This window comes from Panthera leo, chromosome A1, assembly GCF_018350215.1.
Source record: "Panthera leo isolate Ple1 chromosome A1, P.leo_Ple1_pat1.1, whole genome shotgun sequence".
NCBI classification, from domain to species: domain Eukaryota; kingdom Metazoa; phylum Chordata; class Mammalia; order Carnivora; family Felidae; genus Panthera; species Panthera leo.
This window is the reverse complement of record NC_056679.1, coordinates 4,947,768-4,962,730: the sequence shown is the minus strand read 5'-3', so window position 1 is coordinate 4,962,730 and position 14,963 is coordinate 4,947,768. Positions and strand designations below refer to the sequence as shown.

Here is a 14,963-nt window from a genome sequence, read left to right as displayed (position 1 = left end):
CATTCTAATTGAAAATTTTTTCCTTCTTTTCTAGTTAATGGTACCAAAGGGCTTTCTGTCAGTGATTTCTACTCTGGTTTGGAGAGCTCAGGATGGCTTCGCCATATCAAAGCTGTTATGGATGCAGCAATCTTCTTAGCCAAAGTAACTCTTCTTTTCTCATATTTGGTTTGGGGGTTTATACTGGTTGGGAAGGAATACATTTATTCTGTTGGGACCTGGTATCTTTTCCAGTCAGATAAGTTTTATTACGTGTTACCTGCTTAATGAGGCTTCCTTTCATTTGAGCTTTAAAAGATCACGTGGCACTTCATGTAGGGACTTAAAAAGAAATCCCCAGATACTTTGACACAGCGGTTTTGGTTTTGGTTTTTGTCGGTATGCTTTGGGTTTTTATTGTGTTTTGCCTTTTTTTTTTTTTCTTTTTGGAAATTATGCCGTGACATTACCATTGCAATCCTTGCTCTTCTGTGAAATGCAATACTTGCTAGTGTCGTTTTTAAATAGAACTTAATTGATGTCACTAAAATGTATTCTGCTGTAATCTAAGTATGTGACCTTTCTTTCCAGGCAATAACGGTTGAAAGCGCAAGTGTGTTGGTACATTGTTCTGATGGTTGGGATAGGACGTCCCAGGTCTGTTCCCTTGGCTCTCTCTTACTGGATTCCTACTACAGGACAATCAAAGGATTCATGGTAAGGAGTGATTTGGCTGGACCAGTGATTCTCAAATAGGAGCGATTTTGTCCTCCCGGGAGACATTTGGCCATGTTAGGAGACAGCTTTGATTGTTACAGAGAAAAGGATTTAACTAACATTTAGCTGGTAGAGGGCCAGGATGCTGCTCATACTCTATACCACATAGGACAGCACCTGCGGCAAAGAATTTTCTGGCTTAAAATATATATAGTGCTGAGTTTCAAAAACCTTGAATCAGACTGATTTCAATTTGTGCCACCTCTTTGAAAACGAGTTTCAAATTAATTAATTAATTTTAATTTGTAGAGAGGGAGCAAGCTTGAGAAGGGAGGGAACAAAGGATTTGATGCAGGCTCTGTGCTGACAGGCTGACAGCAGCAAGCCCAATGCAGAGCTTGAACTCAGGAACCACAAGATCATGACCTGAGCTGAAGTCGGACACTCAACCGACTGAGCCACCCGGTGACCCAACAACTTTTAAATTTAATAGTTGTTTCCTAAAATGTTATAGTAGAAATATTCAGTATTTTCTCCCTCATTTTTATCTAACTAATATGAGTGATATAGTAAAGGCACAAATAAGAGTACTTAAAAATTATTTTTTAGGTGTGCCTGGGTGGCTCAGTCGGTTGAGCATCCGACTTCGGCTCAGGTCAAGATCTCGCAGTTCGTGGGTTTGAGCCCCACGTTGGGCTCTATCGTGACAGCTCAGAGCCTGAAGCCTGCTTCAGATTCTGTGTCTCCCTTTTTCTCTGCCCCTCCCCTGCTTGCACTCTCTCTTCCTCTCTCTCTGTCTCAAAAATAAATAATGAAAACATTAAAAAAATTATATTCTAGAGGAAACTTTCTGTTTAAAACTCCTTTATTTGTTAATTGTAATTACACGTTAGGAAGCATGTTTTATATCTGAAGATTAAATTTCTAGTTGAATAGATTTTCTTTGTTATTTTTTTTTATTTTTATTTCTTTATGTTTACTTATTTTTGAGAGACTGGGAGAGACAGAGCACCAGCAGGGGAGAGGCAGAGAGAAGGAGACACAGAATCCAAAGCAGGCTCCAGGCTCTGCACTGTCAGCACAGAGCCTGATGCGGGGCTCGAACCCACAAACCACGAGCTCATGACCTGAGCTGAAGTTGGATGCTTAACCGACTGAGCCCCCCAGGCGCCTCTAGGTTTTCTGCTCTGTGAAGCTAAAGCCCTGGCTCCTGTTTTTTGTCTTTTAACGTGATTAGATTTTCAAAATTTGCATCTTAACTCATGGCAAGTAAAGTAAATGAAGCGAAGGTAGAAAGTTGTCATTAGTTAGAATTATTAAACGTAGTGCCATCTTTAAGACAGAGGGAAGTTCACCATCACCAGATCCCTTTCAGCACCATTATTTGGTGGCACTAACATACCGAATCTGGGATAGGCTGAATGGAAGTGCTCCTGATAAAATTATGTGCAGCTTACCTTGAGAGTGTAAGGTGAGGAATATTTTCTGTGCCATGTCTGGCTTTAATTGTTTGCTAGACATTCAAATGAAGTCATGTGATAAATGCCCTGGGACAGAGTGAGAGCTTCCCAGGCAAAAGGAGCAATGAGAACCAAAGCATAGATCCGTTAGCTGACTGCAGGTATGCGTGATGACTGGGGCTCAGGGTGTCAGAGTGGGCTACTTGGGTGCAGAAGAATATAGTGAGATGAAAGCCTCAGGAAGAGAAGACTGAAATTTGACCTTCACCTTCTTTGGGTAGTGAGAGCCATTAACGGGCTTTAAATAGAGGGAACAGTAACTTGCTTAGATCTTTGTAAAAAGGTGGCTTGGTGTCTTCCAGGTGGAGGGGAGTGGATGATGGAGGGCAGGAGACCAGTGTAGAAACTGGTAAGCTAACTCAGAAGAGAAAAGACAGCCAGGAGTAGGGCAGTCCCACACAGATACAAGAGGGTGGGGTTCAACCTCCAGGAATATTGAGAAAGTAGAGTCGTAAGAATTGCTCCTGGGTTAAATGTGCAGTAGAAGAGAGGAGGACCCGTCCAGCATGATTTCCCAGATCTGGACTCAGTTGCCAGGATGGATGGTGCTGCTGTCTTGCTCTTTCTACTGAGAGAAACAGATGACTAAGTTTCGTGAGAAAGACACTGAGTGAAGTTTTAGATGTGGGTGTGGAGAGGAAAGGCAGAGGGCCTGCAGTAAAATTTGGGGCTCCAGCCTGAAGACCGTTTGCCTGAGGTCACACAAGCGTGGAAGTGGCAAAGCTAGGATTTGAACCCATGCAACATGGCTCCAGAAACTGCATCTTTCCCCATCACATTACATGGCCTTCTGGAGAGACTTAAAACAAAATCAGAGAAGCTAAATGTGGCAGTTTTAATACTGAAAATGTACTTGGTGATTAGATAATGAAATTACGTGGTATACTAAGAAGATACGTTACATAGATTAGACTGAAAAAAATCAGAAGCCTGTCTCTTCAGTAGAGTTGTGACAGAGAAAACAGATAAAGACCGTTCATTCGAGAGGTTGATATCAACATTTGAATTTGAATATAAACTTTTCATTGCTCTCTCTCTCTCTCTCTGTCTCTCCCCGTCTCCCTCTGTGTGTGTGTGTGTGTGTGTGTGTGTGTGTGTGTGTGTGTGTATTTTTTTTTTTTTGTAAGCACCATATAAGTAATGTACAATAAGCCAAAAGGTTTAAAACATATATCCCAGTCTACCACCCACAGTTAACCACTGTTACCATTTTGATTTATATTTTCTTAGTTTTTTTACTATGCAGATATTACACATAAAAATGTAAATGTACTAGTGCTTTATAGCATGTACTTTTCATTTAAAATGTAATAGATACAACTGAAGTGATTAAGTCACAGGACTACCGTTTCTTTTATGCATCATTTTTACTCTTTGTTAAACCAACCCCTAATCCAGGTTCTTTCTATATTTTGCCTATAATTAAACAAAAATTTGGGGGCACCTGGGTGGCTCAGTTGGTTGAACGTCTCACTTCGGCTCAGGTCATGATCTCGCGGTTCATGGATTCAAGCCCCGCATCGGGTTCTGTGCTGAGAGCTCAGAGCCTGGAGCCTGTTTCAGATTCTGTGTCTCCCTCTTTCTCTGCCTCTTCCCTGCTCACGCTCTGTCTCTCTGTCTCCAGAATAAATAAACATTAAAAAACTTAAAAAAAAAATTGTTTTGTTCTGTTTGCAACCATAAGTTGAAAGGGTAAATGCTGTTATTAAAATAATAGTTTTTAATCCATTTTAAACAAAAGAAATTGAAAGTAGTTGTAAATTGCATTTTACTTTTTCTTATTAAGGTTTTAATAGAAAAGGATTGGATCTCTTTTGGACATAAGTTTTCAGAGAGGTGAGTCATACTTTTACACTTATATATTTTGTAAAATTAATAAAGCTATTTTAGAGTGCCAGAATATTTCTGTTCTTCATGAGCTCACATGTCCAGAAGCAGGTGAGAGTGCTGTTTTTTGTATGAAAACTGATTTAATTTTTTTCTGTTACTTCTTTCAATTCTCATACCTTTGTTAATTTTTATGGCAATTCATTACCTTCCTTCTGTCTGGATTGTGGTACTTAGAAGATAACATACCCTTTAAAGTTGTGGTTGAAAAACTCAGGTTTAAATTGCTTTAATAAAAAAAAATATATATATACTTTTTTAATGCCAATATCACAAAGTTTTTGGTTCGTGTGTTTGTGTGTGTGTTTAAATTTAATAATACCTGAACACTTGTCTTCTCTCAGAGGCATTTTCAAAAGCTTGTACTTTCTGGGGGGTTAGGTGTGGCCATTTGGATGGTGACCCAAAGGAAGTCTCACCGGTGTTTACTCAGTTCTTGGAATGTGTGTGGCATTTGACCGAACAGTTTCCACAAGCCTTTGAATTCAATGAAGCGTTTCTCCTTCAGATCCATGAACATATTCATTCATGCCAATTTGGAAACTTCCTTGGAAATTGTCAGAAGGAAAGAGAAGAACTCAAGTAAGATGGTTTGCTTCAAATGGACTGGGTTTTTTTCCTACTTAGCTGAGGTCTAACATAGGTCATGGTTGAACATAATAAAATAACTTGACAGTTTGTAATAGAACTGAATTTTATTGTCTGTATTTCCGAAGCTAAGTACTTTCTGAAGATCCTTCACCTCCTCAGGTTAATAGTAAAAACACATTTAAAAAATTTGTTTTGAAATGTGGCATACACGTGGAAAAGTACATATAGCTTAAGTGCGAAGCTCAGCACATCTAAAACTCATCCATCCATGTAACCAGCACCTAGAACAAGAAGTATTGCCAACACCCTGGAAACCCCCTTCATGTTCCTTTCTAGTCTGAATATATATTTAGAACAGAAAAGCCTTACACTATTTCATTTCCTACAAAGTATTGATCACTAAGCTTAAGGTTTGGTAAAGAATTTTACAACTGTTGGTTTTAAGGTAAGATGAGGCTTTATATTTCTTGCATTTCTTTTTCTTTAATAATTTTATTTGGGGGGCGGGGGGTGGGGTGGCGCACCTGGATGGCTCAGTTGGTTAAGCATCTGACTTCAGCTCAGGTCATGATCTCATGGTTTGTGAGTTCGAGCCCCACATCGGGCTCTGTGCTGACAGCTCCGAGCCTGGAGCCTGCTTCGGATTCTGTGTCTCCCTTTCTCTGCCCCTCTTTCGCTCACGCTCTTTCTCAAAAATAAACAAAAAATAATAATTTTTTAAAAATTATTTTGAAAGTTTATTTATTTAGAGGGAGAAAAAGAGAGAGCATGCAGTTGCTCACGGGAGGGGCAGAGAGAGAGAGAGAGATAAAGAGAGAGAATCCCAAGCAGGCTCCTTGCTGTCATCACAGAGCCCAACGTGGACTCTGTCCCACGAACCGTGAGATCATGACCTGAGCCAAAATTAAGAGTTGGACACTCAGCTGACGAGCCACCTGGTGCCACAGTTCTCACATTTCTAAGCAGACAATTGTTTGGGGAAAATATGTTAGCTATAGTGTGTCTGTCCCTGAATTGGGTCTCCTATCTGTTCTTTCCTAACCAGTCTTTGGGAGTAGGGGTTTCTGGCTAGATTTTGATGCAAAGGAGATGTGGGATAAGGCCGTGAGAAGTTCTTACATTTTTTTTAGGTTGAGTTTCTGCGTTTAGGTTTCTTACAAGCCAATAAAGAGCAGGTATAGATTCTTGCGTATCCAAGGACGAGAGAAGCTAAGTCTGATAGTAATTTGAAGACAGCCACACACTCTCACTCTCAACCAACTCAAAAGCAGAACTGAGAGCACGTGGAAGATTCTAAAGATGTGTGAAAGGAATTGCAGCTGAAATCAAGTATGACAGAGATGAACAAATCAAAGACCATTAAGACTCGAGCTCCACGCTGTGGTAATTCAGTTTATCACAATTTGGAGCAGATGATGCTGAGTACAGAGCTATTTTAGGAAAAACTGCCCTCAGTTAGTGCCAAACATCCTGTCAAAAAGGAAGATGGTAGTAAAAGCATGTATTTCCTATTAGTCTTTCTCTAAGAACTTACCCGTCTTAGGGATCATAGAAAAATGAGCAAACTCTCCCCTTTTCCCTGTACTCCTATCTATTTTATGTTTATTTCGTAAACGTACCATCTAAACCATTCTACTCTTTATCCACTTACTTCACCTAACGTATTCTTAAAATTGCAATATAATTGGTGTGTTTTTACTGTTGAATAACGACTCGATTTTTCCCAATTCCCTTTTATTGTACTCATTCCCACTTAAATTTGTCCCTGCTCCGCAATTACTTGTACTACGGCCCCTATGGAGGGTTAAAAGAATGAGGCAAAGAGTGATACAAGTATCTTCCTCTGTATACATGTGTATAGTGATTTGAGATAGGTGTCACAGAGACCACGTTTACGAAGTTGTGGGAGTTGAAAGGAATCTCTTAACGTGTATGGTTGTGAGAGAAATGGTAGACCTGTGTTATGTTCAAAGAGACATGGTTTTATTTCATGATTATGAGTGGAAAGGGAGAATACAGAATGCAGAGACAAGGTGAGGTTAGACTGTGACTAGAAGGAAAAATTAAAACTGCAATCTACTTGGGAAGGAATTGCCTGATCTATAAAAAAGGATTATTAGCATCTGTGAGAAAGCTCTTTGTTTTTCTCGTTACACCAAGGTTAAAGGAGAAGACTTACTCCCTGTGGCCTTTTCTCCTGGATGACCAGAAGAAGTACTTAAATCCTCTCTACACTTCCAAATCTCCAAAATTTACAGTTTTGGAGCCAAATACAGTATCTTTCAATTTTAAGTAAGTTGGCATCATTGAGGTATTTATACTTGTTTTTTTTTCAAACACAATTTATTGAGCTGTTGTTTTTTGGTTTTGTCCTAAAGGTTTTGGAGAAACATGTACCACCAATTTGACCGAACATTGCATCCTAGACAGTCTGTGTTTAATATAATTACGAATATGAATGAGCAAAATAAGCAGTTAGAGAAAGATATTAAAGACTTAGAATCTGTAAGTATTCTGAAGTGTCTTAATATAATACATTTGGAATATTAAGTTAGTTTATTTCCTTACGTTGGAAGTGTAAATTGGTATGTAGAAACCTCTTAAGTTTGAATTGCTTTCCCTGAATTTTAATGTTGAAATACTAATACTGTACAGCTGATGTACAATATCTGATGACCCTTGAACAACATGGGTTTGAAATACACAGGTCCACTTATAAGTGGATTTTTTTTGTTACAAATACAGCACAGTACTGTAAATATACTTTCTCTTCCTTATGCCTTTCTAAATAACATTTTCTTTTCTCTAGCTTACTTTATTGTGAGAATATAGTATATAATACATTGTAACATACAAAATAATGTATCAGTTGACTGTTTATGCTACTGATAAGGATTCCAGTCAATGGTAGGCTATTAGTAGTTATGTTTTGGGGGAGTCAGAAGTTACATGTGGGTTTTTGGTTGCAGGGAAGTTTGGTTCCTTCAACCCCTGTGTTGTTCAGGGGTCATCAGAAAAGTAGAGATATGAACGTAATAAATATTGGGGTATCTTTCACGCTTTTTGAGATTTTAATATTTATCATACCTCAGCACTTTTTTTTTTTTTTAAAGAAATGAAATGGGATATATTTGAAGATCCTGTATACTTCTGCTCAGCCCATCCCCACATAATTTGGGCGGAATTTAGCGTTAATTATTCCTGTGCATATTTTTATACTTCTGTCTGTCTTTTTATTCAGAATTTATAAGACTGTTTTATATGATTTAAAATATTATTTTTAATATTTATTAAAAAATACAAAAGAATATATTTTCTAATAAGGTATAAAAGTAACAGGCAACATGATTGCACATGTACCCTTCACCCGGCTTGAGGAGCTGCACGTTTTAAAAGTATATAAAGGTTGTTATATCGTCATGCTTCATTTTACTCGACATTGTTTGAAATTTATCCATGTTGATACATGTAGCTTTAATTCGTTTTATTATTAACTACTGTATAATATTCTCTTATATGCATATATCACAGTCTCTCCATTCAGCTACTGCAGAACATTTCATTTGTTTTCAGTTTTGGATTTCCATGATCACAAATGAAGTTGAATGACTTTTCATATATATGCCGGCCATTTGGTTTTCCCTTTTCTGTGAATGGCCTGTTCCAACCTCCACTCATTTTTCTGTTGGCATATTTGCCTTTTCCTTATTGATCCGTAAGGGTTCTTTATATACCAGATGCTAATTCTTTGTTTCATATCTATCTATCTATCTATCTATCACAAGTGGCATCATTTAGTCCATTTTTGTCTTTTCCATTTTATTTATGATATGTTTTGTGTACAAATTGATGAGTCTTTATGTTCTATGCCTTCTTTTGTATCTTGTTTAAGAAGTTCTTCTCCACTCTAAGACTTTCGTATCATCTTTTTGTCAGTCATCATATAGAAGCAAAAAGGATCAGCAAGTACCTACTTTAAAAATCGTAGACAGTTGTAACTCAGACTGTCGTGTCTGCCAATCAAGCAGGACTGTTCCTTAGTCATCTGTCAGAATAGGAGGTAACTAATAACCGCTTGAGGAAGCAGTAGGAGGATGTGTAAAAAGTGAGGCAAGCCCAAGACGTAGGTGACACAAGCAGATTGGCTGGAGAGCGGTCCAAAGATTTGGAGAGCGTGATACTTTGCCAAAGAATACTTCTAAAATCTTGTGTTCTGTTTGTTTTGTTTTGTTTTGTTTTGTTTTGTTTTTTTAATCTTGTGTTCTAAAGCTGGTTGTGCTTACCTAACAAACCATTATAGTGAAACCATGTAAGAAAGTTCTTTAGGCAATAAAACCTTTATGTAAGTAAGTGTGTGTTTATTATACAGTTGTGATTCAGGGTGAAGGTCTCAAACACATGTGTTTCATTATAAAATGTTTACTTTTTTTTTAATACTTTCTAGGTAATGTATATCCTTTTCAAATATGAAGGCTTAGGATCTTTTGCAGTCAAGTGTAATAACCATTTTTCACTATAAAAGTTGTATAAACAGGATTCTCAATGATGTCTTACTCTTCTGCAGTAGATTTTATTAACTTTTTGAGGTTTAACTTTGTATTGTTCATAAAGAGAACATTTGCAAAAGCTTGGTTTCTTCTTTCATCTAACCTGTACTGAACGTGTAGTATGTGCAATTAGTAATTTTTTTCAAATTTGGATTTGTTCTAGAAAATTAAACAATGTAAAAATAAGCCAACAGATGGAATTCTCACCAAGGAATTGATACATTCAGTTCATCCTGAATCACCTACCCTCAAAACTTCCTTGTGTTTCAAGGAGCAAACTCTGTTACCTGTGAATCATGCTCTTCGAACTATAGAGGGCAGCAACCCCGCAGATAATCGTTACAGTGAATACGCTGAGGAGTTTTCCAAATCGGAACCCGGTGTGGTCAGCTTAGAGTATGGTGTGGCAAGAATGACTTGTTAGATGCATAGAGTATTTTCTGGACTGACTGTAGTGCAAGAATGGATTGTGAGAATGGTCTTTGCGCATGACCAAAAGGAATTTGTCTGATAATGATTTTGGAGTCGAGTAGTCGAAGAAAGGGTAATAACTGCTGTTGTGGGAGAAGTAAGTCCATTTCGTTGCATTTCCGGCAAGGAATGACTTTCAGTTCTTTAAGAAACGAGTGGTATGGGCGGATCTACTCAGAACACAACTTGTACTGTATACTAGTGAATTGACACTTCTGTATGATTGGTATGTTAATTACAGCCAAACATGAATAACTTTCCTTAACTCTAATTTAATTGACCAAGTTCTCCCTTACTTAATAATTGACATGGCATGGACTTATAATTATGTAACCATGAGTATTTACATATTTTGCCTAGTAGTGATGTTTAATGTTGAAGTGCCATGAAAAATACTTCTAAGAAAGCCTTAAAAATCTCAATTTATTCTTTACTCTTAGGTTTTATAGCCGAGAGCAAGGTTTTTTTGTTTTTTTCTTTTGGTCAGCCTTGTTTTATCTGTAAAGAATTGCACTCTCATTACTGCAGGGGTTGCATGCTACAATACTCCTGTATAAACAGATGTACAAGTCCACTGTTAAGTTCATGGTTGGCTGGTCCCACTTCCATATTCAAGATTAATGAAACTGAAGGTTTAATTCTGATTCCAGTTTGTGCAGTGCTACACTTGATGACATTACTTACAACTTAGATTACTGATTTCTTGAATACGTGTAAACATATTTGACTGTCTTTTATGTATGGATTACTGCATTCTTTTGATGCTCTGTGGTTGGCTTTATTCCTTTTTTAACTGTGTAACTTTAACAAGCTAAGGCTCTAAAACTGTTCTTAGAGACAGTGAAGAGTATATAGATGTATACGGTTTTATCTTTCAATGAGTTGCTCTTCCTAAAACAAACTTTCAGTTTCCTTAAAATTTTGGGATTAAAAAAGGGAAGTTAGTACAGGTAGTTTAGATTTTGCTTGGTTGCATGAATTTTAAAGCAGCCATTTCTATGTGGAACATTTTTATCTTATCCGTTAACATAGGGGAAGAAAAGGAAAATTAAGGATAGCCTAGTACAAAGTTAATGTTTAGCAAAACAGCTTAAATGCTAGGAGGTTTCTGTTTGCCTTGTTATGTTAACTGTTTCTGTGTGCTAGTAACATATCTTTAAATGAAAAAAAAAAATCACATGCACTTGACGGTCTTCACTCAGCTGGCTTTAAAACTGAAGGTTTAAGTACACGGCTGGCAAGAGATGTGATTCAGGGAGAGTAGGAAACCTGCGTAAGATCCCTAATGCTTCTCTTTACTATGCTTATATCTATTTTATTAGTTTTGAGCATAAACAAGTATCTTTTTCACATGGGAAAAAAAAGCTTTATTGTATGGGAACTTACCTAATCCTGTTTATTTTTCCAATGCTTTTGTGTAATGCGTTATGTAAGAAGAAAAATACTCCTTTTTAAACAGTGACAGAAATGCACTATAAAATATAGTTTGTGATTTAGCCAAGCCTATTTCCATACTTAATTAAGCACTGGGACAGGAACCTTAATCTTTGTGACCACAAAGGGAAGCTTTTGTGCCTTGTTGCTTGGTTCCAGTTAACTGATTGTGGTTTTAGAATCTTCCATGGCAGACTTCTCATATTCACACGTTTTTGGTTTATCTTCACCTTCAGGCATATATATGTGTATTTATGTGCTCACACATGGACTGAGAAATCAGTTAACATCTGAAGTGACCTACAGCGTATGTGTTGGCAAAAAGCAGATTGTGTATGTGTCTTATAAAATTGAATTTATGTTCAGTGTGTTTGGGAATGTATAGCATGTAAATTATTACATACGTTATTTAAAGGTAATTAAATGTTCATATTTTACTTTGAATGTTTTTCTTCTGTAAAAAAACCCACAAAAAACAAATGGCATCAAGTTGTGATGGTTCTTTCTTTCCTCAGTTCATTTTCCCAAAGGTTGATGTTGATAAATAATAACTTACATAAAGATAATTACCAAAATATTTAAAATAGGCACAGTGGGCTAAAAGGCTCAGCAGATGTAGTTGAGTCACTTAATTTTGGTGGAAGGCAGTGTCCAGTAAGTGTATACATTTGGTAAAATGTCTTGCCAAAGGCAGATCTGGAGGTAAATGTGAGGAGGAAAGTGACTTGCAGGAAGGAGTTTATATGGGGGTGTTTTGAACAGGTTAGCTAAGCCAGAGTAGCTCAGGGAATCCTGGCTAAAAAAGATGGAAGGAAGTCTTTTTTTTTTTTTTTTTTTTTTTTTTTAATTCTCTTTATTTAGTGGAGTAGCAGGGCAGGGCGGGTAGTATCAGGAACCCCCCGCCTCCTTTTTGAAAGACTATTTTTTAAAGAGAAGTTTAGGTTCACAGCAAAATTGAGAGGAAGGTCCGGAAATTTCTCACGTACCCCACCAGAGTGGTACATTTGTTACAACTGATAAACCTAAATTGATACGTCGTTATCACTCAAAGTCCACGGTTTACCTTAGGGTTTATTTAGTCTTGGTGTCCTATATTCCGTGGGCTTTGGGCAAATGTATGATGACCTTTATAGTATCATACAGAGTATCTTCACTGCCCCCCAAATCCTCTGTGCTCTGCCTGTTCACCTCTCCCTACCCACCCACCCCTGGCAACCACTGATCTTTTTCCCGTCTCTATAGTTTTACCACTTCCATAGCGTTGCATAGTAGGTATCATACGGTATGCAGCCTTCAGATTGGCTTCTTCCACTTAATAAATGCACTTCAGGTTCCTCTCGGTTTTTTCATGTCTTGATCGCTCCCTCACCGAATAATATTCCGTGTCTGGATATACCACGGTTGATTCATTCACCTATTGTAGGGCACCTGGGTGGCTTCCAAGTTACGGCAGTTTTTAATAAAGTTGCCTATTAACATCTCTTGTGCGGGTTTTTGTGTGGACAGAAGTTTTCAACGCCTTTGGCTAAATGCCAAGGAGTGTAATTACTGGGTTGTGGGGGAGGAGCCTGTTTAATTTTGTAAGAAAGTGCCAAAACGTCTCCCAAAGTGGGGGAGCCGGTGGTATTCCTACCAGCGGTGGATGAGACTTCCTGTTGTTCCGCATCCTCACCAGTGTTCACCGTTGTCGGTGTTCTGCGTTCCGGCCGTTTGAATAGCCTTTTTTGACCTCTTTTTTTTTTTTTTTTTTTTTTTTCCAGGTCCGCTTTAGAGTACTGAAAATTCATTCAGTTGGCATTCTAAGTTGGATGAAATTCTGATCGTTTACAAAACTATATAAGGAGAAGTTGCAGGCTTTTATCAGTGATGTCGATCCATTTTCATTGGCCGTGTTTTGGCTATTCTGTTGGCTTTTCCGTGCAGTAGTACAACTCGCATTAACATGTTTTGGTTGGTTAAAACGTAGAGCCTGTTTTTACAAGTACAGAACTATACGCTTTAGAAGGCTGTATCTAGAAAAAGTCTGTAAACTAAGATGACTGACTATCTTAAGAAAAGGATATATACTATTGTACTTATCAGAAAATAAAACACGAATTTCTGCCATTTTTCTAAATGGTATTAGTGCTACTCTAATTATTTCCAAGCAAGTCAAATACCCCTTTGCACAGCAACTCTTGTCAAAGCGTGGAATGTGTAACCAAAAGCAACCTTCAGAAGCATTTGCACTTAACAATATTGTGGAGCTTCTGTTGCAGAATGGTAGGAGAATCACATTCTGAATCGCCTACCCCGGTCAGTAAGCGTCTCTCCTGTTCTTAAAGGAAACGCAGAATTACTTTCCCATGAAGAGCAGTAATTTGGGATGCATCGTACTTAAGAAACATTGCTGCACAAGATGGGTGAGAAAGAAACCTTTGTTTTAGGTCACCAAGAGTTTGGGCTCTGTTACTGTAGCATAACCTAGTTCATCCTGAATGAGGAAACCATTAGCACACCTAAGAAGTTAATAAGCCTCTGATTTCATCTAGATTCCAGCCCCTCATGGTCTCCTAAGGGCCTTTTACTTATTTTTGCACTATCTACAGTTAAGGTTCATGCATTGCATTTGCTTGTACCTCTCTAGGCTCTGACATTGAACAGTCCCCTCACCCTTTGCAGTGACATCTTGAACCAGACCAACTGTAGGGTATCTTACGACTTCCTGTACCTCCTTACTCAGGAGGATATAATAATCAGCCTGTTCCACTGTTTTGATGATAAATTCGATCACTTGGTTGATCTCTCCTTCTAAAGGTACATTTGCCCCCCACCCCCACCCTGGCTTTGCACTTAGCCAATTCTCTGCCAGGTGATTTTTTTTTTTTTAATGTTTATTCATTTTTGAGAGACTGAACGTGAGTGGGGGAGGGGCAGACAGAGGGAGACACAGAATCCGAAGCAGGCCCCAGGCTCCAAGCTGTCAGCACAGAGTCTGATGCGGGGCTTGAGCTCACGAACCGCGGGAGCATGACCTGAGCTGAAGTCGGACACGACCGACTGAGCCACCCAGGCGCCCCATCTGCCAGGTGATATTTTGACATCAAAATGAATATCCCTTTCCCTAACAACTTGTCCATTTGATAATGTTTGCCTGGATCAGTTATTTCATTGGGTGCTCCAAAATGCTGATTTTCTAAATTGTCTTTTCACTTTTACATTTATTTGATGGTATTTAAAGAAGTGCTTTCACTCATCAAATGGGAAAATTCTTCTGGAAAAGGGCCTGATAAATGCTTAATTCTTTCCCTTTAATCACTAATTTTCAGAGTAAGGAGTTGTAATACCTCCAAAAATTAGTTTTCTCTCTTTTTCTGTAGGGATGTGTATTTTTCTAATCAGTTGCGTAAAGGCTCTTTTTGCACACTGTCTGTGCAGAAGAGGTCCTTCAAGTTCCTTTCATGTCCGTTCATGTACCAAGTAGTTTTGAGCACATTTTTGGATTCTGACATGAGTAGATGTCCCAGGCCCATCTTGTGCTTTCCTGGCTCCAGTTTTGGGATTGGCCATTTCTCCAAGGAACCTTTGTTCCTGTTAGTGGGGAATAATATTTAACACCAAACTCTGGACATCACATGTGCTCATTGCTCCTGGAGCGTCACTGCTTCCAGGCCCTTTTAGTGGACAGAACTAGAAAATTGTACTTCTAAAAATAATAAATTTAGGGGTGCCGGGTGGCTCAGTCAGTTAAGCGTCTCTTATTTCAGCTCAGGTCATGATCTCATGGTTTGAATCCCATGTTGGGCTCTGTGCTGCCACTGCAGAGCCTGTTTGGGAT

At 38.3% G+C, this 14,963-nt stretch overlaps 1 protein-coding gene across 6 annotated transcripts in view; it reads left to right on the top strand.

Moving 5' to 3' along the window:
* Positions 1–14,963, top strand: part of MTMR6 (myotubularin related protein 6) — a 79,294-nt gene that overhangs the window by 24,546 nt on the left and 39,785 nt on the right. For 3 of the 6 annotated variants that reach the window (XM_042933907.1, XM_042933865.1, XM_042933825.1), the window contains exons 9-14: positions 35–144; positions 571–696; positions 4,003–4,052; positions 4,485–4,685; positions 6,855–6,986; positions 7,073–7,199. In XM_042933907.1, the coding sequence (XP_042789841.1) occupies positions 35–144; positions 571–696; positions 4,003–4,052; positions 4,485–4,685; positions 6,855–6,986; positions 7,073–7,199 (746 nt within the window). Of the gene's footprint in view, positions 1–34; positions 145–570; positions 697–4,002; positions 4,053–4,484; positions 4,686–6,854; positions 6,987–7,072; positions 7,200–9,404; positions 11,584–12,906; positions 13,257–14,963 lie in introns of those variants that run through there. The other 3 variants (XM_042933693.1, XM_042933773.1, XM_042933813.1) reach the window with 2 other exon arrangements.